This window comes from Citrus sinensis, chromosome 2 (genome assembly GCF_022201045.2).
Source record: "Citrus sinensis cultivar Valencia sweet orange chromosome 2, DVS_A1.0, whole genome shotgun sequence".
NCBI lineage: Eukaryota > Viridiplantae > Streptophyta > Magnoliopsida > Sapindales > Rutaceae > Citrus > Citrus sinensis.
Window position 1 is genome coordinate 28856043 of NC_068557.1, and position 16825 is coordinate 28872867.

A 16825-nucleotide genomic window follows, 5' to 3' on the forward strand; every position below is an offset into this window, starting at 1 on the left:
TTTAAAAGGGGGTTTATGAGAATATTAGAGGGGTGTCAGAAGCACCATTCAGCCTTTTTAAGTTTCATTAATTACATTTTGGGATTTCTCCTTGGGCCACCCACATGAAAAGGACCCGAACTCCCAAATCCAACACTTCATAAGTCATACATGGTGATATACTGATATTTGGCTCTCTCAAATAATCTCACCAATTCCTAATTATCACTTTTATTTTAATATTCATTTAATGCTTGTATGAAATTACTGAAAATGATAAATAGATTTTAAGTGTTTACATAATTTCTAGACCCTTGGTTGAGATTTTATAGATTAAATGATATAGATTTATATTAGTAATCTATAATTAATATTTTTTTTTCTTTTCTCTTTCTCTCATCATCTCCATTCACCTTCTTGCTCGTTTTTGTATCTCTTCTCTTCTAATTACAACTTTCATCTAATCCTCTACGTCTGCCTTTCGTCTATTATGCTCAAATTGCAATCTAAGTGCAAGAATAGTATTATAATAAGGCGAAACAAATAGAATATGTAGGGATTGCACAGAAAAACACATATTTTAATGAATTGAAAATTGTAATTTTTTGTCTATTAATGTATCGAAAGCTATATCTTCTTATTTGTTAGCGACATCCTCTTTATATATGCATTACATTTAATTTTTAATTAATTCTGAAATTTTTTCAGAATTAATTAGAAAATTATGAGAATTTCCTTATTTTTTAATTATTTTTAATTTAATTTTTAATTAATTATGATTAGAAATATTTAAGTAATTAAGTAATTAAAAATATTCTCAAATATAATATAATATATATATGTGTGTGTGTGTGAAAAAATTGACACTCGAGATTTTGACGGTATTTGTATTGGTTTCAGCATTGACGATGCGAACAAAAGATGTGCGAGTGCGACTTTGAATTGCAGAGGAAGAGGATTATTGCTGAATTTGATAGCCGTCGTAAATGTTAAACATGATGAGATTGAGATCACTAAAAACTATTAAATAATTGCTACTTAACAATCCTGTTTTGATTATTATTAATAATCACAACTAATTTTCAATTTGATTGCATATAATTAAATAGTCAAACTGTAAAAAAGGATGCCAAACATCTTATCCTATTGAGGACAATTAAGGCATATGAACATGGGAGTTGTGCTATATATTCAAATTTTAATTCTATAATTTTACTCTAAATAATATAGTATTCATTCACAAATTGATGAAATAACATAATTAATTTACTTAGAACTTATTAAAAATCATCTACCACTTAATAAAAGACATATTACTTACCACATTATTTGAGACAAAATTTTAGAATGTCTATTCAATTGATATGCATCTAACATAATATTTATTGATAAAGTAATATTGAAAAATTATTTATTAAAAAGAATAATACTGTGTTTACTCTATTAGAATACTTAGTTTGTACAACATTTCATGTGTCATCCATGGATTGAGTTATAATATCTTAATTAAATCAATTAATACCATACACATCATATCACAATAAATAATTAGTGCCACATAATAGTCAGATACAAATCTAATAGTATATTAATTAATCATAATACTATTGTGTTAAAAATATTGAGTGATAAAGTCAAACAACCCTTGATATTTGTCAATTTATTAATAATAGATGACATATTGTTCAATATACAAATTATTTATGTATCATAGGCCTACCATGAGAAAAACAAAATTTCAATAAAGACAAGGAATTTAATTGAATTTTTCCTACGTTATGGCCACGTAGACTTACAATTTTTATGTTATGAATAATTATGATGGCTTCTCAAGTTTATGGTTTCATTATGACAGATAATTACAATAAACTTGAATTAAAAATTGTAATTTAAAGGGAAAAGGAGACAAAAAAAATTGAATTAAAAAGTTTGTTGATTGACAGAGATTACGATTGTAAAATTCATTAACCATTGAGTTTTAATATTTGACTCTCATTATATCTCACCGGCCCCGCTAATCACTTTTATACTAATATTTATTTTATTGTTATATAAAGTGACATAAAAGGAGTAGATAGTTTTTAAGTGCATTAACATGATAATTTCTATTAATGTTTAGTTTAGCCAATCTAATTTCTTAGACTCTAATTTCTTTTAACTTTTTAAATTATTATCTCTTTTTAAATATTGTATACTCTACTTTTGTAATCATGGAGGAAATTAATTTACAGTACTCTATAGAGAATGAGGAAGGAGTATCAAATCTTTCTTTTATATAATTATGGCAATGATGGATAAGGCCTTTAAAGAAAAAAAGAGATTATAGTAATTTTAAGATCTTTTTTAATAGATTTTATAAGTTCCATATAGTGACTGCTTTGGAAAAAAAAAATAAAAATTATAATAAGGGTAAATTTGGGATTAAATTGGGTATATTAAGAGATAAAGATTAGTTTAAATTTTTTAATAGGTTAACTGAATAGTGAGGGTTGGTGAGATATAATAAGGAGTCAAATATCACCACTCTTAACCATTTGGAACTGCTAATTTAGAAATTCTAAAATACCTTTTTTTTAATCATAAGGATTTAAAAGAAAATAATAACAATCAAATTTCATGAGTTTATTCCTAAAAAATTACTAAAATCCTTGAAGTTTCTTGGTTTGTCTAATAAAACGTTGAATACAAATTTGAACCAAAAGGAATAAAATGTGACGATAATTCAAAGAATGTTGTTTGAAGGATAAAAGTGGGAGCATGATTGGATACAATTATGTGCAAATCATTAATCATCCTCTCCTTGACACTAGAGTTGTAAACAAGCCTTCTTGAGTTGTGATTCTAAGGAACTCATAAACAATCTGTTTAGGTCATCATGTGGTAGGCAGGTCGCTTTGCAGGTGTGCTCGCACAAGGATCTCGCGAGGAGAAACTCAAACAAAGTCAACTTGAAGACTCAATCAAGAGTCAACTTGAGGATTCTCTCCGAAAAATCAGGGCAAGATCCTGATAGACTAACAACTACTCTCTCTTATCTAGGAACATGAGTCTCAGTCCTCTATAAGAACCTATGGAAATTCAAAGTAGGTAAGTTTTTCTATTTTCTTTGTCTAAACTCTTTCACTTTCTTTCTCTTCTCTCATTTCAAATTTTTTTTTCAGTTAATTTGAAATTTCGTTAAAAAAAGCTTTTTTTTTTTTTTGTTCAAAAGCAATCAAAATTAAGCCACATGAGTTGTGGCATAAGTTTTACCTAAAAGAAATGATTACTGACTTGAGCATCGGAGGGTTCACGCCGAAAAAAACATTCAGCGTCCCCCTAACTGTTTATGTGAATGCAAGTCAGTTTCGTAGAAGTGCTTGTGGTCGCAAGAATCTGCTCAAGCAAAGGAAGTGCAAGCCAAAGCTGTTCCCATTAATACAAATTTAAGTGTTTGCGTGGACATCTGGTTGCAACTCTTCCACCAACCAGATTTCTGCATCAACTAACATTATAAAAAAATGAAAATTAACTATAAACTATATGCTTAATTAAAAATAAAAAAAATGAAGATTAACAATAAACTATATGCTTAATTGAAAATCAAATTAGATAACTGCAGTTTACCACTCACATGTCGTACATCAAATGAAAACTCTTCAAAGTAAAATATAATTAAATGTTTGATTTGATCAAACGTTACCTGTTCCATAAGACTTTAGTGAAATTTTTGTATAGAAGTATATATGTATATATATATAATATTTATACTTGACTTGATCAAATGTTGCCTGTCTCAGCAGACTTTAGTATATATATTTCCTTGCTCAATTTCTCATCGACTGAAGTTTAATTTTCGTCTCTACCTCTCAATCAGCATATAAGGTTGTACTAGTATATATATATAATTACCACCTTGCTTTACTTTTACAGAAAGAAATATTCAGCCAAATCGTGCTTTTCCGATTTCAAAATCCAGAATGACGATGCTATTTTCGGCCTCAATAATAACTCTTCGCTTGTTTCTCTTGCTGGCCATTCTATCCCATTCCCATGTTATAATGTCACAGACTACGTTTGTTGACGAAAACATGGTCCTGACTTGCCCTGCATCAATTAACAATATTAATACTTCTTCCTACGCGTTCATCCACAACGTCCATAGCCTCTTCAACCGAAAGCTTCACTCTGAAGCCGGCAACTCCCTCTATTACAGCGCCACAGAAGGCTATTTTCCTGACACAGCTTTTGGTCTTTATCTTTGTAAATTCGACATTACTTTCCAGTCCTGCCAAAGGTGCATAGCTACAGCGGTTAAAGCCGTGATGAAAAAATGTAATGGCACCAGGAAGGCAATTATATGGTACCGAGAGTGCATGGTTCGCTACTCCGACAAGTCTTTACCCATCATGGATACTTCCACAGTTCTTTGCATGTACATAGTACGAAACTTTTCTGTACCGAGAAACGTTACTAGGATCTTGGCTCAGTCCTTCAACGACGTAATTGCCATGCCAAGTTTAAGTTCTTTCCGAAATGCAACCAAAGGGACTAACATTTCCAACATTAATAGACTTGAAACTTTTGGGCAGTGTATACCAGTGTTGTCAGTAGATGACTGTCGAGATTGCCTGAATAATACTATTCGTTGGATTCAAAAGTGCTTCGACCCGCCGGGAACGGGATTCGGTAGAATTCTTTTCCCAAGTTGTATCATGGGGTTCGAGCTGCACCCCTACTCCAAGGTACCTGCAGTAGGAGCTCTAGCACCCAGCTCTGCACCAGGTAACTACTCTGTTTGATTTTAATACATTTATAGGGCTATTTTGACGTAGATTTTCAACAAAAATTTTGAGTCATTGATTTCATACAATTCAATGGCAGAGATGGTGGATGAATTGAGATCATTGCAAAATAAGTGATAAAATTGAGACCTGTGTAGCTAGCCATACAAATCCTGATCCTTAACTGCTTTTTTTTTTTAATATTGTTTTGCGTCTGGAAAGGAGGGAAGAGGAGAAGAGCAATAAGTATTGCAATTGGCACAACTTTATCAGCAATTATAGTAGTGCTGTTCGGTTCGTTTCTTTGGTACCGGCGGAGAAGGTATGAACGAGGCCAAGGTAAAGAATTTACTTGGCATTATAAAAGTTTTCTCGCTTCTACGTTCGTCTTTTCCCCGTTTCAATTTATATTTAAATCCAGTTAATTGACTTGCAGAGGAGAAAAGAAACAGTCAAGAGGTTCAATTTCATCACTGGGAAGGAAGAATTGGGAATCATTACTCCTATGATATTTTACGAGGAGGGGAGCAGCAGGCGGAATCTCAAGAATTCCCTTTGTTCCCATTAGGCCTTGCACTTGAAGCCACAAACCATTTCTCCGATGAAAATAAGCTTGGACAAGGTGGATTTGGCCCTGTGTACAAGGTAATTGATTATACGGTGATGGCTTCAATTTTATAAATTATAAGAAACTAAATGTGTTCACTCAAAGAATGCAATATTATTACTGACCAAATGCAATCTTTCATTCTTTGAAATTTGAATGACATTTATAGATTAGGCACTTTGCTAGCTATTTTGTTTTCATTGGTAACGGCGGATGGTTGCTTCCAGGGTACATTAGCGGATGGTAAGGCAATTGCAGTGAAAAGGCTCTCAAGAACATCTGGGCAAGGGCTAAAGGAGTTCAAGAACGAAGTTAATTTGATTGCCAAATTACAACACAAAAACCTTGTGAGACTCTTGGGATGCTGCTTAGAGGGACAGGAGCTGCTGCTCATCTATGAGTACATGCCAAATAAAAGCCTTGATGTCCATCTTTTTGGTTTGTCTCTCTCGCTCTCTATTAAATGCTATCTATTGTATATATTGTAAGGCTCATGCGCATTTCCTAATTGTAAACTGGCTGTTAAGTTGTGCAAATAAAATCAGATATTATGGTAAGGATTTCTTCTTAGTTCCAAACTTTATCAAGCCCCTAGCTGGAATTGCCCATATTTATATTATGTTCCCTGTTTATGTAACATAACTACCTGCCGCACCACATACATATAGCAAATGTAACAAATTTTTGGTGTTTTCTCCCTTCGCTTTCCCTTCCTTGCACCAGCAATGGAGCTTGCGGACAAACTAATCAAGTTACATCTTGTGTTCAATTCATTGTTAGATGCAACGAGGAGTGTACAGTTGGACTGGAAAAGGCGTCTAAGCATCATTAATGGAATAGCAAGAGGTATATTGTATTTGCACGAGGATTCTCGCCTCAAAATTATTCATAGAGACCTCAAAGCTAGTAATGTCTTACTAGATGATGATATGAACCCAAAAATATCAGACTTTGGAACAGCGAGGATATTTGGCGGAAATCAAAATCAAGCTAATACAAATATAATTGCTGGTACATAGTAAGTGGCTTCTATCCTAGAAGCTCATTTTCCTTCCTGTTGGAATTAAAAAAAAAAATTTAATGTTCCCATTTTTAATCTCAATTGCTCCTTTGTTTGTTCTTTTCTTACATTTGTGTTGTCAAGCTTGGGGAAAATTTAGTGTCTAATAAATCCGTTATAAAGCTTGGTCTTTCTATACGAGGATTCTACTGATGACAGTTATAAAATTAGAACATCAAGAATTAAGAATAAGAAGTTGGTTCAACTGGTGGGATGCTTCAAAATATCTGGGTTTGAATTCTGCATACGTTGGAGTTGGCAATGTGTTTATTTTATATTTATGTAATTTAAAAAAAGAAAAAAAAGAAAAACGGTCGTTTAGAAATGCAATTATGCTTCTGCAAAGGATTAATCATTAACCTAAGCTAAAGCTATAAACCTGTCTTCTATAACTTCTAATCAAATTTTTATGAGGCTAACAAGCAAGTTTCCCAGACTTCATTAATTTTTCCATAACTTTGATCTTATTTTGTTGTTCAAACAGTGGATACATGGCCCCAGAGTATGCAATGGGAGGCATATTTTCTATTAAATCTGATGTTTTCAGTTTTGGAGTTCTTCTGCTAGAGATAATAAGTGGGAGAAAGAACAATGGATTTTATTTTTCCGAACATGGTCAAACCCTCCTTACTTACGTATGTAACACACACACACACACACTCTCTCTCTCTCTTTTTCTTTTTAAATAATTCGATAGCCTAATCTTTGATTTCGACCTTTTTAATATTCCAGACATGGAAACTATGGTGTGAAGGACATGCAGTGGAGTTGATAGACCCAGTACTAAAGCAGTCATGTGCTCCAGATGAACTGCTGAAATTTATTCATATTGGATTGTTGTGCGTTCAGCAAGACCCCGCAGACAGACCTACCATGTCATCAGTGGTTGTTATGTTGGCAAGTGATTCCATGACAATTCCTCAACCAACCGAGCCTGCATTTTCTGTAGGCCGAGTTGTTGCGAATTCCGGTCACCTTTTATCGTCTGCTAAAGTTGGTTCTGTTAATAATGTTACTGTTTCAGATGTATCCCCCCGGTGATAATGATGAAGACACACTAACTTTTTTTCTTCATCTCTTTTACTTGAAGATTTAGGACACATATGTGTAAGTCATGTTACTAACTGATCACATGATTTTAATTTATCAGTTGTTCCTTGTTAATATTTATACCTGCAAACTAGACTACTCTGTTCTATCACATCCCCATTTATACTCTTGATTTACCCTGTCAAACTGCTGGAAAAAATTGTGATTATATGACATTGAAGAAATTTCTTTCAATGTCAGGAATTCAGAGAAAGTATGCAAAAGCAAGAAAATTTTCACAACCCAGTCATTGGAAATAGGTTTGGCAGCCATGATTTGTTATACCAAACAGCTACCGCAATTTTCTTATCCAGCTGATTGCTTCTTTTGTCTATAACCCAAAAATGTATAGACCAACGTTGCAGTGATAACTGGTAGGAATCTGTTATCTCAAAATCTACCCTTTGTATAGTCTCAGTGTGCAGTTGAAATATTCCGTCACAGAGACATTTCAACACTTGAGATTACGCAACTTATTTCGTGTCATTGTGCAGCGTGCAAAAGTTATTTCTTTTGCGTGTCTGGGTTTGCATTCTCTATGGTTATTCTTTGAAGCTCCTTTCCATTTGCATATGGATGGGCCTTGGATTACATGTTGAAGTTAACCACTTTGCATTGCAGGTTTGCAACGGAGATTCTACATTGACCTCCTGCTTATTAAAAGCCGCCTCTCAAGTTTATTACAATTAGTTTATTGTCATTGACGTGTCGAAATGGCCAGCTAGTTTACTTTTGATTTGTTTTCTTGCTAATCTTTTTCTGTCGATGCATGCTTCATAAGTTTATGTATCACTCCAGACATCAATTCAATTCAGTCAGACTAAGTGGTTATTTATTATAGTAACACTTTCCCAGAGACTACGCTCAATTAGTCAAAGTCCTACCAATTTTTTTTTTCCTCAGCTATCTACGGGCTACAATTTACTGTTTTACTCATGCAAAATTAAAAATGTAAATATCCCCACTAACAGAGCCAGAGTAATCGTGTGACTCGAAATCTCTAGCCTTATATGCTTCACCATAGAGTTACTAGAAAATGACTAATATATTTGTCCACTGAGAATTCTTCCAAGAAAATACCATGAACGAAGTGGTTGAAGCACCATAAATAGCTAGCCCAAGAACTGTGTTAGCTGCATAATAGAGAACACTTTTCATTATTGCACAGTGGTTCCAAAAGGCAAGATATGGCTCATATCATCAGTGTTTCAAAAGTCATTCAATTAATTTTCATTTATTCTCTCACAGCCACTCCTCATGATCTTGCTTTTGGCGATAGCCCTCCCTATAACACTTGTTCAAGCAGTGCCGCTGATTATGGACATGCTGGTCCAATCTATAGAAACCTGAAAAAAGTCGTCATTTCTTTAGCCTTGAATGCTTCTGCTGCCAAGTTTTCCGATGCGTCTTCAGGGAATGACTCAGATAGAGTTTATGGTCTCTACACGTGCCTCAACTATATTTCAAATGACACTTGCAACAACTTAATAACCACAGCAACACAAGACATCACCAAACTTTGTCCAAACAAAACCGACGCAATCGTGTGGGAAGAGGTCTGTCAGTTGCGCTATGCTTACGGAAATTTCTTTGGCCAATTGGATGTCTCAGGAAACATTCCTAAATACAACAGAAAAAATATATCAGAACCCGAGAGGTATAGATCTGTTGTGAACAACACTCTGAATAATCTCACCAAACTGGCAGCTTTTGATCCTTCAAACGAAATGTATGCAATTGGTGAAGTACCCTTCACAAATTCCGACACTTTATATGCTCTAGTTCAATGCACCAAAGATCTATCTGCCGATGATTGTGATGCATGCCTCAACAAAGCTATAGCAGATATTTTATCTTGCTGCTATTTTTCAAGAGGAGCACGACTTCTCAGTCGTAGCTGCTATTTGAGGTATGAATTATATGCCTTTTATAACGGTAACACAGAAGCTTCTGTCTCAGTTGGAAACCAAGCATCAGGGAAAGGTAAGTAGTGCAATTTCACCATAAGAATTAATTTCTTAATCCATGTGGTGTTTGAAGAATGGAACTTAATGTAGTATTCTGTTCGTGGTATCAAATATATGCAGGCAACCAAAGGAAGATGTGGATGATTATAATTCTAGCCGCTGTAGCAGCTTTTCTACTGCTAGTTGTTGCTTCCACTTGCTACTTCTTTGCTGCAAAAAAGGTAGCCCGGAAAAGTAAAGATTTTATCAGAAAGTTTTCAAGCTATTTTCTGTTCTGGCATCATCTGTTTTCACCCTTTTTTCTTTTTCTTTTAATTTTATCTCTTCAAATTTTGCCTTCGTGTGTTAGGGAAGGGTATGGTAAGAAAGCAGATTCAATTACATAAAATTGGGGACGCAAGCAAAACAGGCCTCCATTATCAACATGTTTTGGGGAGGGATGATGATCTAAAAGCTCAGGACTTTTATATTGATCTGGAAACATTACATGTAGCAAGCAATAACTTTTCCGATTCGAATATGCTAGGACAAGGTGGTTTTGGTCCTGTTTACAAGGTATTATTATTATTTAAAAAATAAAAATAAAAAGTCATCCATTAATATGTTTTAAAAATAAGAAATAAAAATTATCAGGGTGTATTAAGTGACGGCAAGGAAGTAGCAGTGGAGAGGCTCTCCAGCTGTTCTGAGCAGGGCAATGCAGAATTCACAAATGAAGTGCTCCTTATATTGAAGCTACAGCACAAAAATCTCGTCAAGCTTCTAGGTTTTTGTGTTGACGGAGACGAAAAGCTGCTTGTCTACGAATTTATGCCAAACAGCAGCCTTGATGCGATCCTTTTTGGTATGCGCTTTTCTTTTTCATTTATTATTGTCCCTTTGAATTCTCAGAACATCGATTTATTCCTCTTTCTGGCACTCTTAATTTTAGATCCAAGGAAACGTGGGCTACTGTGTTGGAGCAAACGTATTACTATTGTAAATGGAATTGCCAAGGGAATTCTTTACGTTCATGAGGATTCTCGACTTAGAATCATTCACAGGGACCTAAAAGCTAGCAATGTGTTGTTAGACTATGACATGAACCCCAAGATCTCAGATTTTGGAATGGCAAGGATATTCGCCGGAAGTGAAGGTGAAGTTAATACTGCCAGAATAGTCGGAACATAGTAAGTAAAACCTATTTACTTATAGCTCAAATATGCTATTCTCAATTAATAATAAAGATTATATTTTTCTTTTTGGTAAATAGTGGATATATGGCTCCTGAATATGCAATGGAGGGATTATATTCCATAAAGTCTGATGTTTTTAGCTTTGGAGTACTCTTGATTGAGATTATAACTGGAAGGAGAAACACAGGCTTCAATCAATCAAGAGGCGCGACTGCCCCGAACCTCCTAGCCTATGTAAATCTGTCTACAATAAAGAACGTGCATTTTATTTCGGGAATTTATATTTAGTACTGCAAAATTTTTAATCCACTTTAATGATGATGCAGGCATGGCATCTCTGGAATGAAGGGAACGCATTGGATCTGATTGATCCACTGTTGACCGATACATGTTCTCCAGATGAATTTTTAAGATACATTCATATTGGTTTGTTGTGTGTTCAAGAGGATGCATTTGACAGGCCTACCATGTCATCCGTTGTTGTAATGTTACAGGGTGAAACCATTACTCTTTGCCAGCCTCAAAAACCTGCCTTCTCTTTTGGAAGAGTTACGGATGATGATGATAACAATTATTGCTCTGTCAATGGTTTAACAATTTCTGATCTTTCGCCTCGGTGATTCAGGCAATGAATGAGTTTGAATGTGCACTGGGCTGATGCCTTTCTTGTCATACATAGTGTTATATCCCCACTTCGCTTGTATTTCAACCAAAGGGTATGTGGATTTTACAAATGTAATAATTAATCTGTGAGTCCGTATTTGGGATAAACAGCAAAGAGTGAAAGAGCGACTCGCACTCTCGGATTGTAAAATAACGATATATATATATATATATATATATATATTGATCTTATTATCTAGTCTATTTAATTATTCTTTTATACAAACCGGCCACAGTACCTTTCCATTCATACCTTCAAAGGTTTCATGAGACGAATCAGAATATTGAAAATAGGGGAGTCAGAGTCATCTAGTGGCTGATTATGTTCTATAAGAGAGTAGACTTTTGACAATGATCTATTAATTTTGTTCTTCATACTAGCTAATGAGATTATCTAATCAAAATATTATAAGAGGTCAAGCTAGTGAGCAGCCTCTTGTATGTTAATTTGTCCCAACTCTTAAATCAACGACCAAAGCAAGTATATCATCAGCATCAATATCTAATTATATATTTAGGGTTAGAAATTATTTGCAGTGGTCCAGTACAGTAGTTGAACATTTTTAAAAATACTATATCTAACCCAAAAGCCAGAGTAGTTATACATATTTATTAACTTTTATTTTATAACAAATATCTTGCAATATTGATTAAACTGAAGTTTATCGTAACAGGTTTTTATCCAACTAGAACAGGCTTTTTTAATGAATAGTTGTAAAACTCTAGAATAACAATTGAAATAGGGTGATTCATGTAGTTTATCTATTGTATCTTGAATTTAGGGAAAGATTATCGAATCTGAAGCCCAAGCCTAAGAAACGACACATTTGAAAGCAGCAGACAATAGCGGTGTCCTAAAATTGATGTGTATTATCATTTGAGCTAATAAAAACAAAATATGCTCATTTTTAGTGTTTGAAAGAGTGGTAGCATGAATTTACCTCTATTTTTATTTAAAAGACGAGAGGAATTTTTTTTTTTTTGGCTCTTCTTGACATTAAATGGAGGTAAATTAATATTTTCACACCTTTAGGAAAAAAAATTAAAATTGAATGACATTTTAAGTAAGAGATGAATTAAATTTTACCCTAACATCAACTATAAAAGGCCTTTGAATTAATGAAACAAAAAGTCATTGGACCACCTAGTTCTTATCCAGTCGTGCCGATTATTACAATTGTTTTCCGACGACATCAATATTCTGATCTGTTGAAAACTTGAAATGGACGGAAGAGATAATCTTAAAACATATAAAATTGAAAATAAATAATTCGTAAAATATTGCTCGAAAAGGACAACTACAAGTAAATTTCTGATCCGTTTCATTTTAAGGTAGTATCGTATTCTAATTCCCAATCCGACTCTGGCTTTAATCCTACAAGGCGAAGATTTTCCAGTAATAACAAAATTAAGGAACTCGACAAGGTGAACATGGGCCAAAACTTACATGGAAAATTCAAATGTTATTCATAGTCGAGAAAGTCTTGGGTGTCAACCTTGGAAATGGATCCCCTATGTTGGCGAACCCGATTAGTTGGAAATTTCTGAGATAAAGATAAAAAGATAAAAAGAAGAGAGGATAACAGCAAATAAAAATAACGTAAGGGGATTGTGATATATTTGTTGATGCGAGATTCTGGTTACCCTCTCGACCACGACTAGGATCTCTCCTCAACCAACTCTACCACGACTAGGATCTCTCCTCGTAAGGATTCTTCTCCAGAAGTTCCTGCGTACGCAAAAACAGGTCAGAGCACGCCGGTTATTTTCCCGGCGTAAACCCTCCGACGTTCAAGTCAGAAATGAAGGTTTTGTGTTCCTGAGAACGTTAGCCACAAATCTTATGGCTTATTTCTGGTGTCGAGTATTGAGTGCTCTCTCTATCTTAGTTTCAATGTCAAAAATTCTAACCCTTTTACCTTCGCTGGCTACCTTTTTATAGGCTTCTCCTGAATTCAGACCTTCCCTCCATTCACGCCCGTTATCCTCCCACCTCTCGAAAGTGGATGCTCCATTTCTGCAATCGTGGGTGGTTGCATGGCCTTCGTGCCTTGATTCTCGGGTTGGAGAGCACGTCTCGCCAACTGTCGTTGACCGGGTCTCCTCGACTCAAGCTTTAGCAGGAATGGCTTTATGCTTCTAACAGGAGATCGGCCTTGCGGATGGCGTATTCGTGGACAAGCAGAATATTCCTGCTCCTGCTCCCATGCTATCAGACTCTTATGGCTTATTTCTGGTGTAGAGTATTGAGTGTTCTCTCTATCTTAGTTTCAATGTCAAAAATTCTAACCCTTTTACCTTCGCTGGCTACCTTTTTATAGGCTTCTCCTGAATTCAGACCTTCCCTCCATTCACGCCCGTTATCCTCCCACCTCTCGAAAGTGGATGCTCCATTTCTGCAATCGTGGGTGGTTGTATGGCCTTCGTGCCTTGATTCTCGGGTTGGAGAGCACGTCTCGCCAACTGTCGTTGACCGGGTCTCCTCGACTCAAGCTTTAGCAGGAATGGCTTTATGCTTCTAACAGGAGATCGGCCTTGCGGATGGCGTATTCGTGGACAAGCAGAATATTTCTGCTCCTGCTCCCATGCTATCAGACTCTTATAAGATATACCTGCTCACGGGACCCTGCCACCAGATGTCTGCTCATCACTGCTGGTCTTCGTCGAAGCACATCCCCCAAACACCGGTCCTTCAGTTTCTGGTGTTGGGTAACATAGTGAGCCGACAGTAGAAACTCGACAGTTCTTGCTCGCGCGGGATAGGAAAAGGCTGCCAAGAGTCGTGTCGCATTTAATTACGGACGAGGTGATGTGGCAGAAATCTACCCCTTTATTTGAATTTCAAATCGACGGTTACGAATCTCTTGGGATTTATGCCATTAAATGCTGGCAACCCAAGAGTTTGTTCCTCATTAAGAAAACCCAAAACTCCCAAAAGAGAAACTCATCATTTACTCTGTTTCTATCTCTCCGGCGAATGAGTCCTTCCTCCCCCTTGGCGTAAAAGCTTCATTCCTTGTCTCTCTCCGACTAAGTCACAACTTCAGGTATTATTTCTTTTTTCCTCGGTCGTGAATAGTTATAGACAATTTCTTTTACGTTTTGCTTAGGTAGTGTTTGGTGATGCAGTTCTGGTTATAGTTTAGGGAATGTCAAAAGGTAAAGAGAAGGTCGTTGAGATTGATGACGACGAGTTAGACTTCTTGCCTAGTCTGCTCGCCGATTCTACTTTTGACCCCGGGATCCCCTTAGAACCCATTAGACCTAGTGTTGGAACTAGTGCTAGGAGGATGTCCCCCCAAACAACCTCCTCAACCGGTAATAGCGATGACGAGGGTTCTTCTGGTTCGGAAGACACCTTGAGTGAAGGCCAGGAGGATGATTCTAGTGAAATGTCCCCACCAAGAACATCGCGACCAGATAGGAAGAGCACAGTAGGGGGTAGAGCTCTATCACAACATTATGCTATTGATTTTATAACGTGCACGACCACAGTAGATGAGCTAGTTAATCTCCGGGCTGGATACGACATTCCTGATGAAATTCCCCTCAAGATCCTAGGAAAAAAGGATACTCCTAGCCGACCTCCTAGGGGGTATGTTACTTTATTTTTAGAAAGTTTCAAACTTGGACTAAGGTGCCCCATTCAGCCCTACTTTGCCCGGATACTCAATGGGTTGAATTTAGCTCCTGATCAACTGAACCCCAATGGGTGGCGGGTACTTTCTGGTCTGTTCATATTGTGGGATAGATGTTGCCAAAGCGAGCCCACAGTTGATGAGGTGAAGCACCTGTACCAGCTAAAGAGCAGCCCCAAAGACGCCGGCTGGTACTATTTCCAATCTAGTACCAAGACCAAGAAACCCATAACTGATCTTCCAACTGGTGGTGGTGGGACTTGGAAGAAAAAGTTTTTTTTTGCTGGGGGTCCCTGGGGTCAAATTGCACAGATTAACGGGAAGGATTACCACGTCCTACCCCGTTTCATGGTCCCAGGTTGCCTGCTCGCTTCAGATGTCTTGTCTCCATAGTCATTCTTATTTTGCTGATTTGTCTTTAATCCAATATCTGCTCGAATTTCAGGTTCTTAGGGTGTGCACTACTCGCTTCAACCCGGGCCACTCAAGCTAGTCGAGGCTGTATTGGCCAATTCCTGTTCGCACCGAGAGTTGCTAACAACCTACAACTTGCTCGAATCTCGCTTGGTGTCCACTGACTCTGGGATGGAGGACGCTGTGAGCGAGGCTCTGAATCGGAAACGTTCTCGTCCTCATACTGCTAAGCAGGACCAGAATAAGGACGCTCCCACTGCGAAGCGGGTGAACAATGTGCAGCAGGTGTTGTGCAAATTTTAATGTACTCGCAAGCGCACGAATCTATTGTAGTATAGATCAATGGTGACGAGTGTCGATCCCACGAAGAGGTGGATTTTAATTGTGTGTAGAATTAATTTTGTAAATGAGTGATTGGATTTATGGTGGAAATAATTTGGAATATGCTAAAACTTAAATTAAAACGGCGAGAATAAATTCTAAAATTGGAATTGAAATGACAAGAATAAATTGAAGGGAATTCTATTGAAATGACGTATGTTGAGACTTCACCTTCAACCCAAGCTTGAAAGAAAATTAGCTACACATAATTGAACTAGGGGCAAAATGAAAATTTATTAAAATACGTAAAAACTACAAGATGGAGAAGGAATTACAGAAAATGGATCCCAAAAATGGATTCAGAGATATCAAATTAGGAGGGGAGGCCCCCTTTTTATAGATACATGGAGTAAATCATGACCATCAGATTAAAAACAGTTTGGACGCTTAGGATTGCGCTACGTCATCAGTCAACAGTATGCGGTTTGACCACGCGGATGAACAGTAACACGGTTTGACCGGGGTTGAACAGTAATGCAGTTTGATTGAAAATAATCCTGTGTGATGCATGCACCGTACACGAGATTTTTCGTCCATTGATATGCTGCCACGTCACCATCAATAATTCATAAGAATTTAGTCCAACAGGATCGTGACACCTCATCAGTCAATGCTACATCATCGGTCAATGCCACGTCATCGATCCGTCTATGTGAATAGTATCGTGAACAGTAACGTAGACAGTACCGTACACGTGAATAGTACCGTACATGTGAATAGTGCCATTTTTTCCTTTTATGCTCCTCCTAAGGTTTTCGACCGTCCTGAGTTCAAAAGTGATGTCCGTTTTACCGTCTGATCTCTCCTTTATTGTGAAATGACTATAATGCCCCTAAAATACATAAAATACTTAATTAAAATAAAACATACGTAATTAAATCACAAGAAGGTTAAATACATAAAAGTAAGGGTTGTTAATAAGACTTGAAATGTAAAATGAGGGTTTTCTCCTTTATAAATATGCATTTTCTAACACTCAACAGTAGGTTCCTCCCTTGAAGACCCTACCACCTCCTCCTGCCAAAGTCGGGGAAACTAGCGGAGCAGCCACTGATCCCGCTTCCTCCTCTTCTCCTCCAGTCGGGCCGA

General features: G+C 36.5%; 3 protein-coding genes across 5 annotated transcripts in view; all 3 read left to right on the forward strand.

The window, feature by feature from the left end:
- The first annotated feature begins 3819 nt into the window (after positions 1-3819).
- LOC127900351 (putative cysteine-rich receptor-like protein kinase 9) lies at positions 3820-5596 on the forward strand. Its single transcript, XM_052434999.1, has 4 exons — positions 3820-4743; positions 4965-5081; positions 5179-5387; positions 5519-5596. The coding sequence occupies exons 1-4, from the start codon at positions 3939-3941 to the stop codon at positions 5594-5596; spliced, it is 1209 nt and encodes a 402-aa protein (XP_052290959.1). The 5' UTR covers positions 3820-3938.
- Positions 5597-5727: 131 nt separating this feature from the next.
- The window catches only part of LOC102629341 (cysteine-rich receptor-like protein kinase 8), a 34646-nt gene continuing 23548 nt past the window's right edge, over positions 5728-16825 (forward strand). The window contains exons 1-2 of one of the 3 annotated variants that reach the window (XM_052434652.1): positions 5739-5787; positions 6130-6367. In XM_052434652.1, the coding sequence (XP_052290612.1) occupies positions 5754-5787; positions 6130-6367 (272 nt within the window). In that variant the 5' untranslated portion in view covers positions 5739-5753. Of the gene's footprint in view, positions 5788-6129; positions 6368-16825 lie in introns of all 3 variants that reach the window. The other 2 variants (XM_052434651.1, XM_052434653.1) reach the window with 2 other exon arrangements.
- On the forward strand, positions 8686-11499 carry LOC127898684 (cysteine-rich receptor-like protein kinase 10). The gene is made up of 7 exons (XM_052433362.1): positions 8686-9481; positions 9586-9699; positions 9815-10020; positions 10099-10309; positions 10397-10634; positions 10718-10874; positions 10967-11499. Exons 1-7 carry the CDS (start codon positions 8686-8688, stop codon positions 11258-11260), a joined length of 2016 nt encoding a protein of 671 aa, XP_052289322.1. The 3' UTR covers positions 11261-11499.

Coding starts and splice junctions, on each gene's coding strand:
- LOC127898684 (XM_052433362.1), top strand. CDS start 8,686: ATGGCTCATATCATCAGTGTTTCAAAAGTCATTCAATTAATTTTCATT. Junction 10,021..10,098: donor GTTTTGGTCCTGTTTACAAG/GTATTATTATTA, acceptor AAAAATTATCAG/GGTGTATTAAGTGACGGCAA. Junction 10,310..10,396: donor CCTTGATGCGATCCTTTTTG/GTATGCGCTTTT, acceptor TCTTAATTTTAG/ATCCAAGGAAACGTGGGCTA.
- LOC127900351 (XM_052434999.1), top strand. CDS start 3,939: ATGACGATGCTATTTTCGGCCTCAATAATAACTCTTCGCTTGTTTCTC. Junction 4,744..4,964: donor AGCACCCAGCTCTGCACCAG/GTAACTACTCTG, acceptor GCGTCTGGAAAG/GAGGGAAGAGGAGAAGAGCA. Junction 5,082..5,178: donor AAGGTATGAACGAGGCCAAG/GTAAAGAATTTA, acceptor ATTGACTTGCAG/AGGAGAAAAGAAACAGTCAA.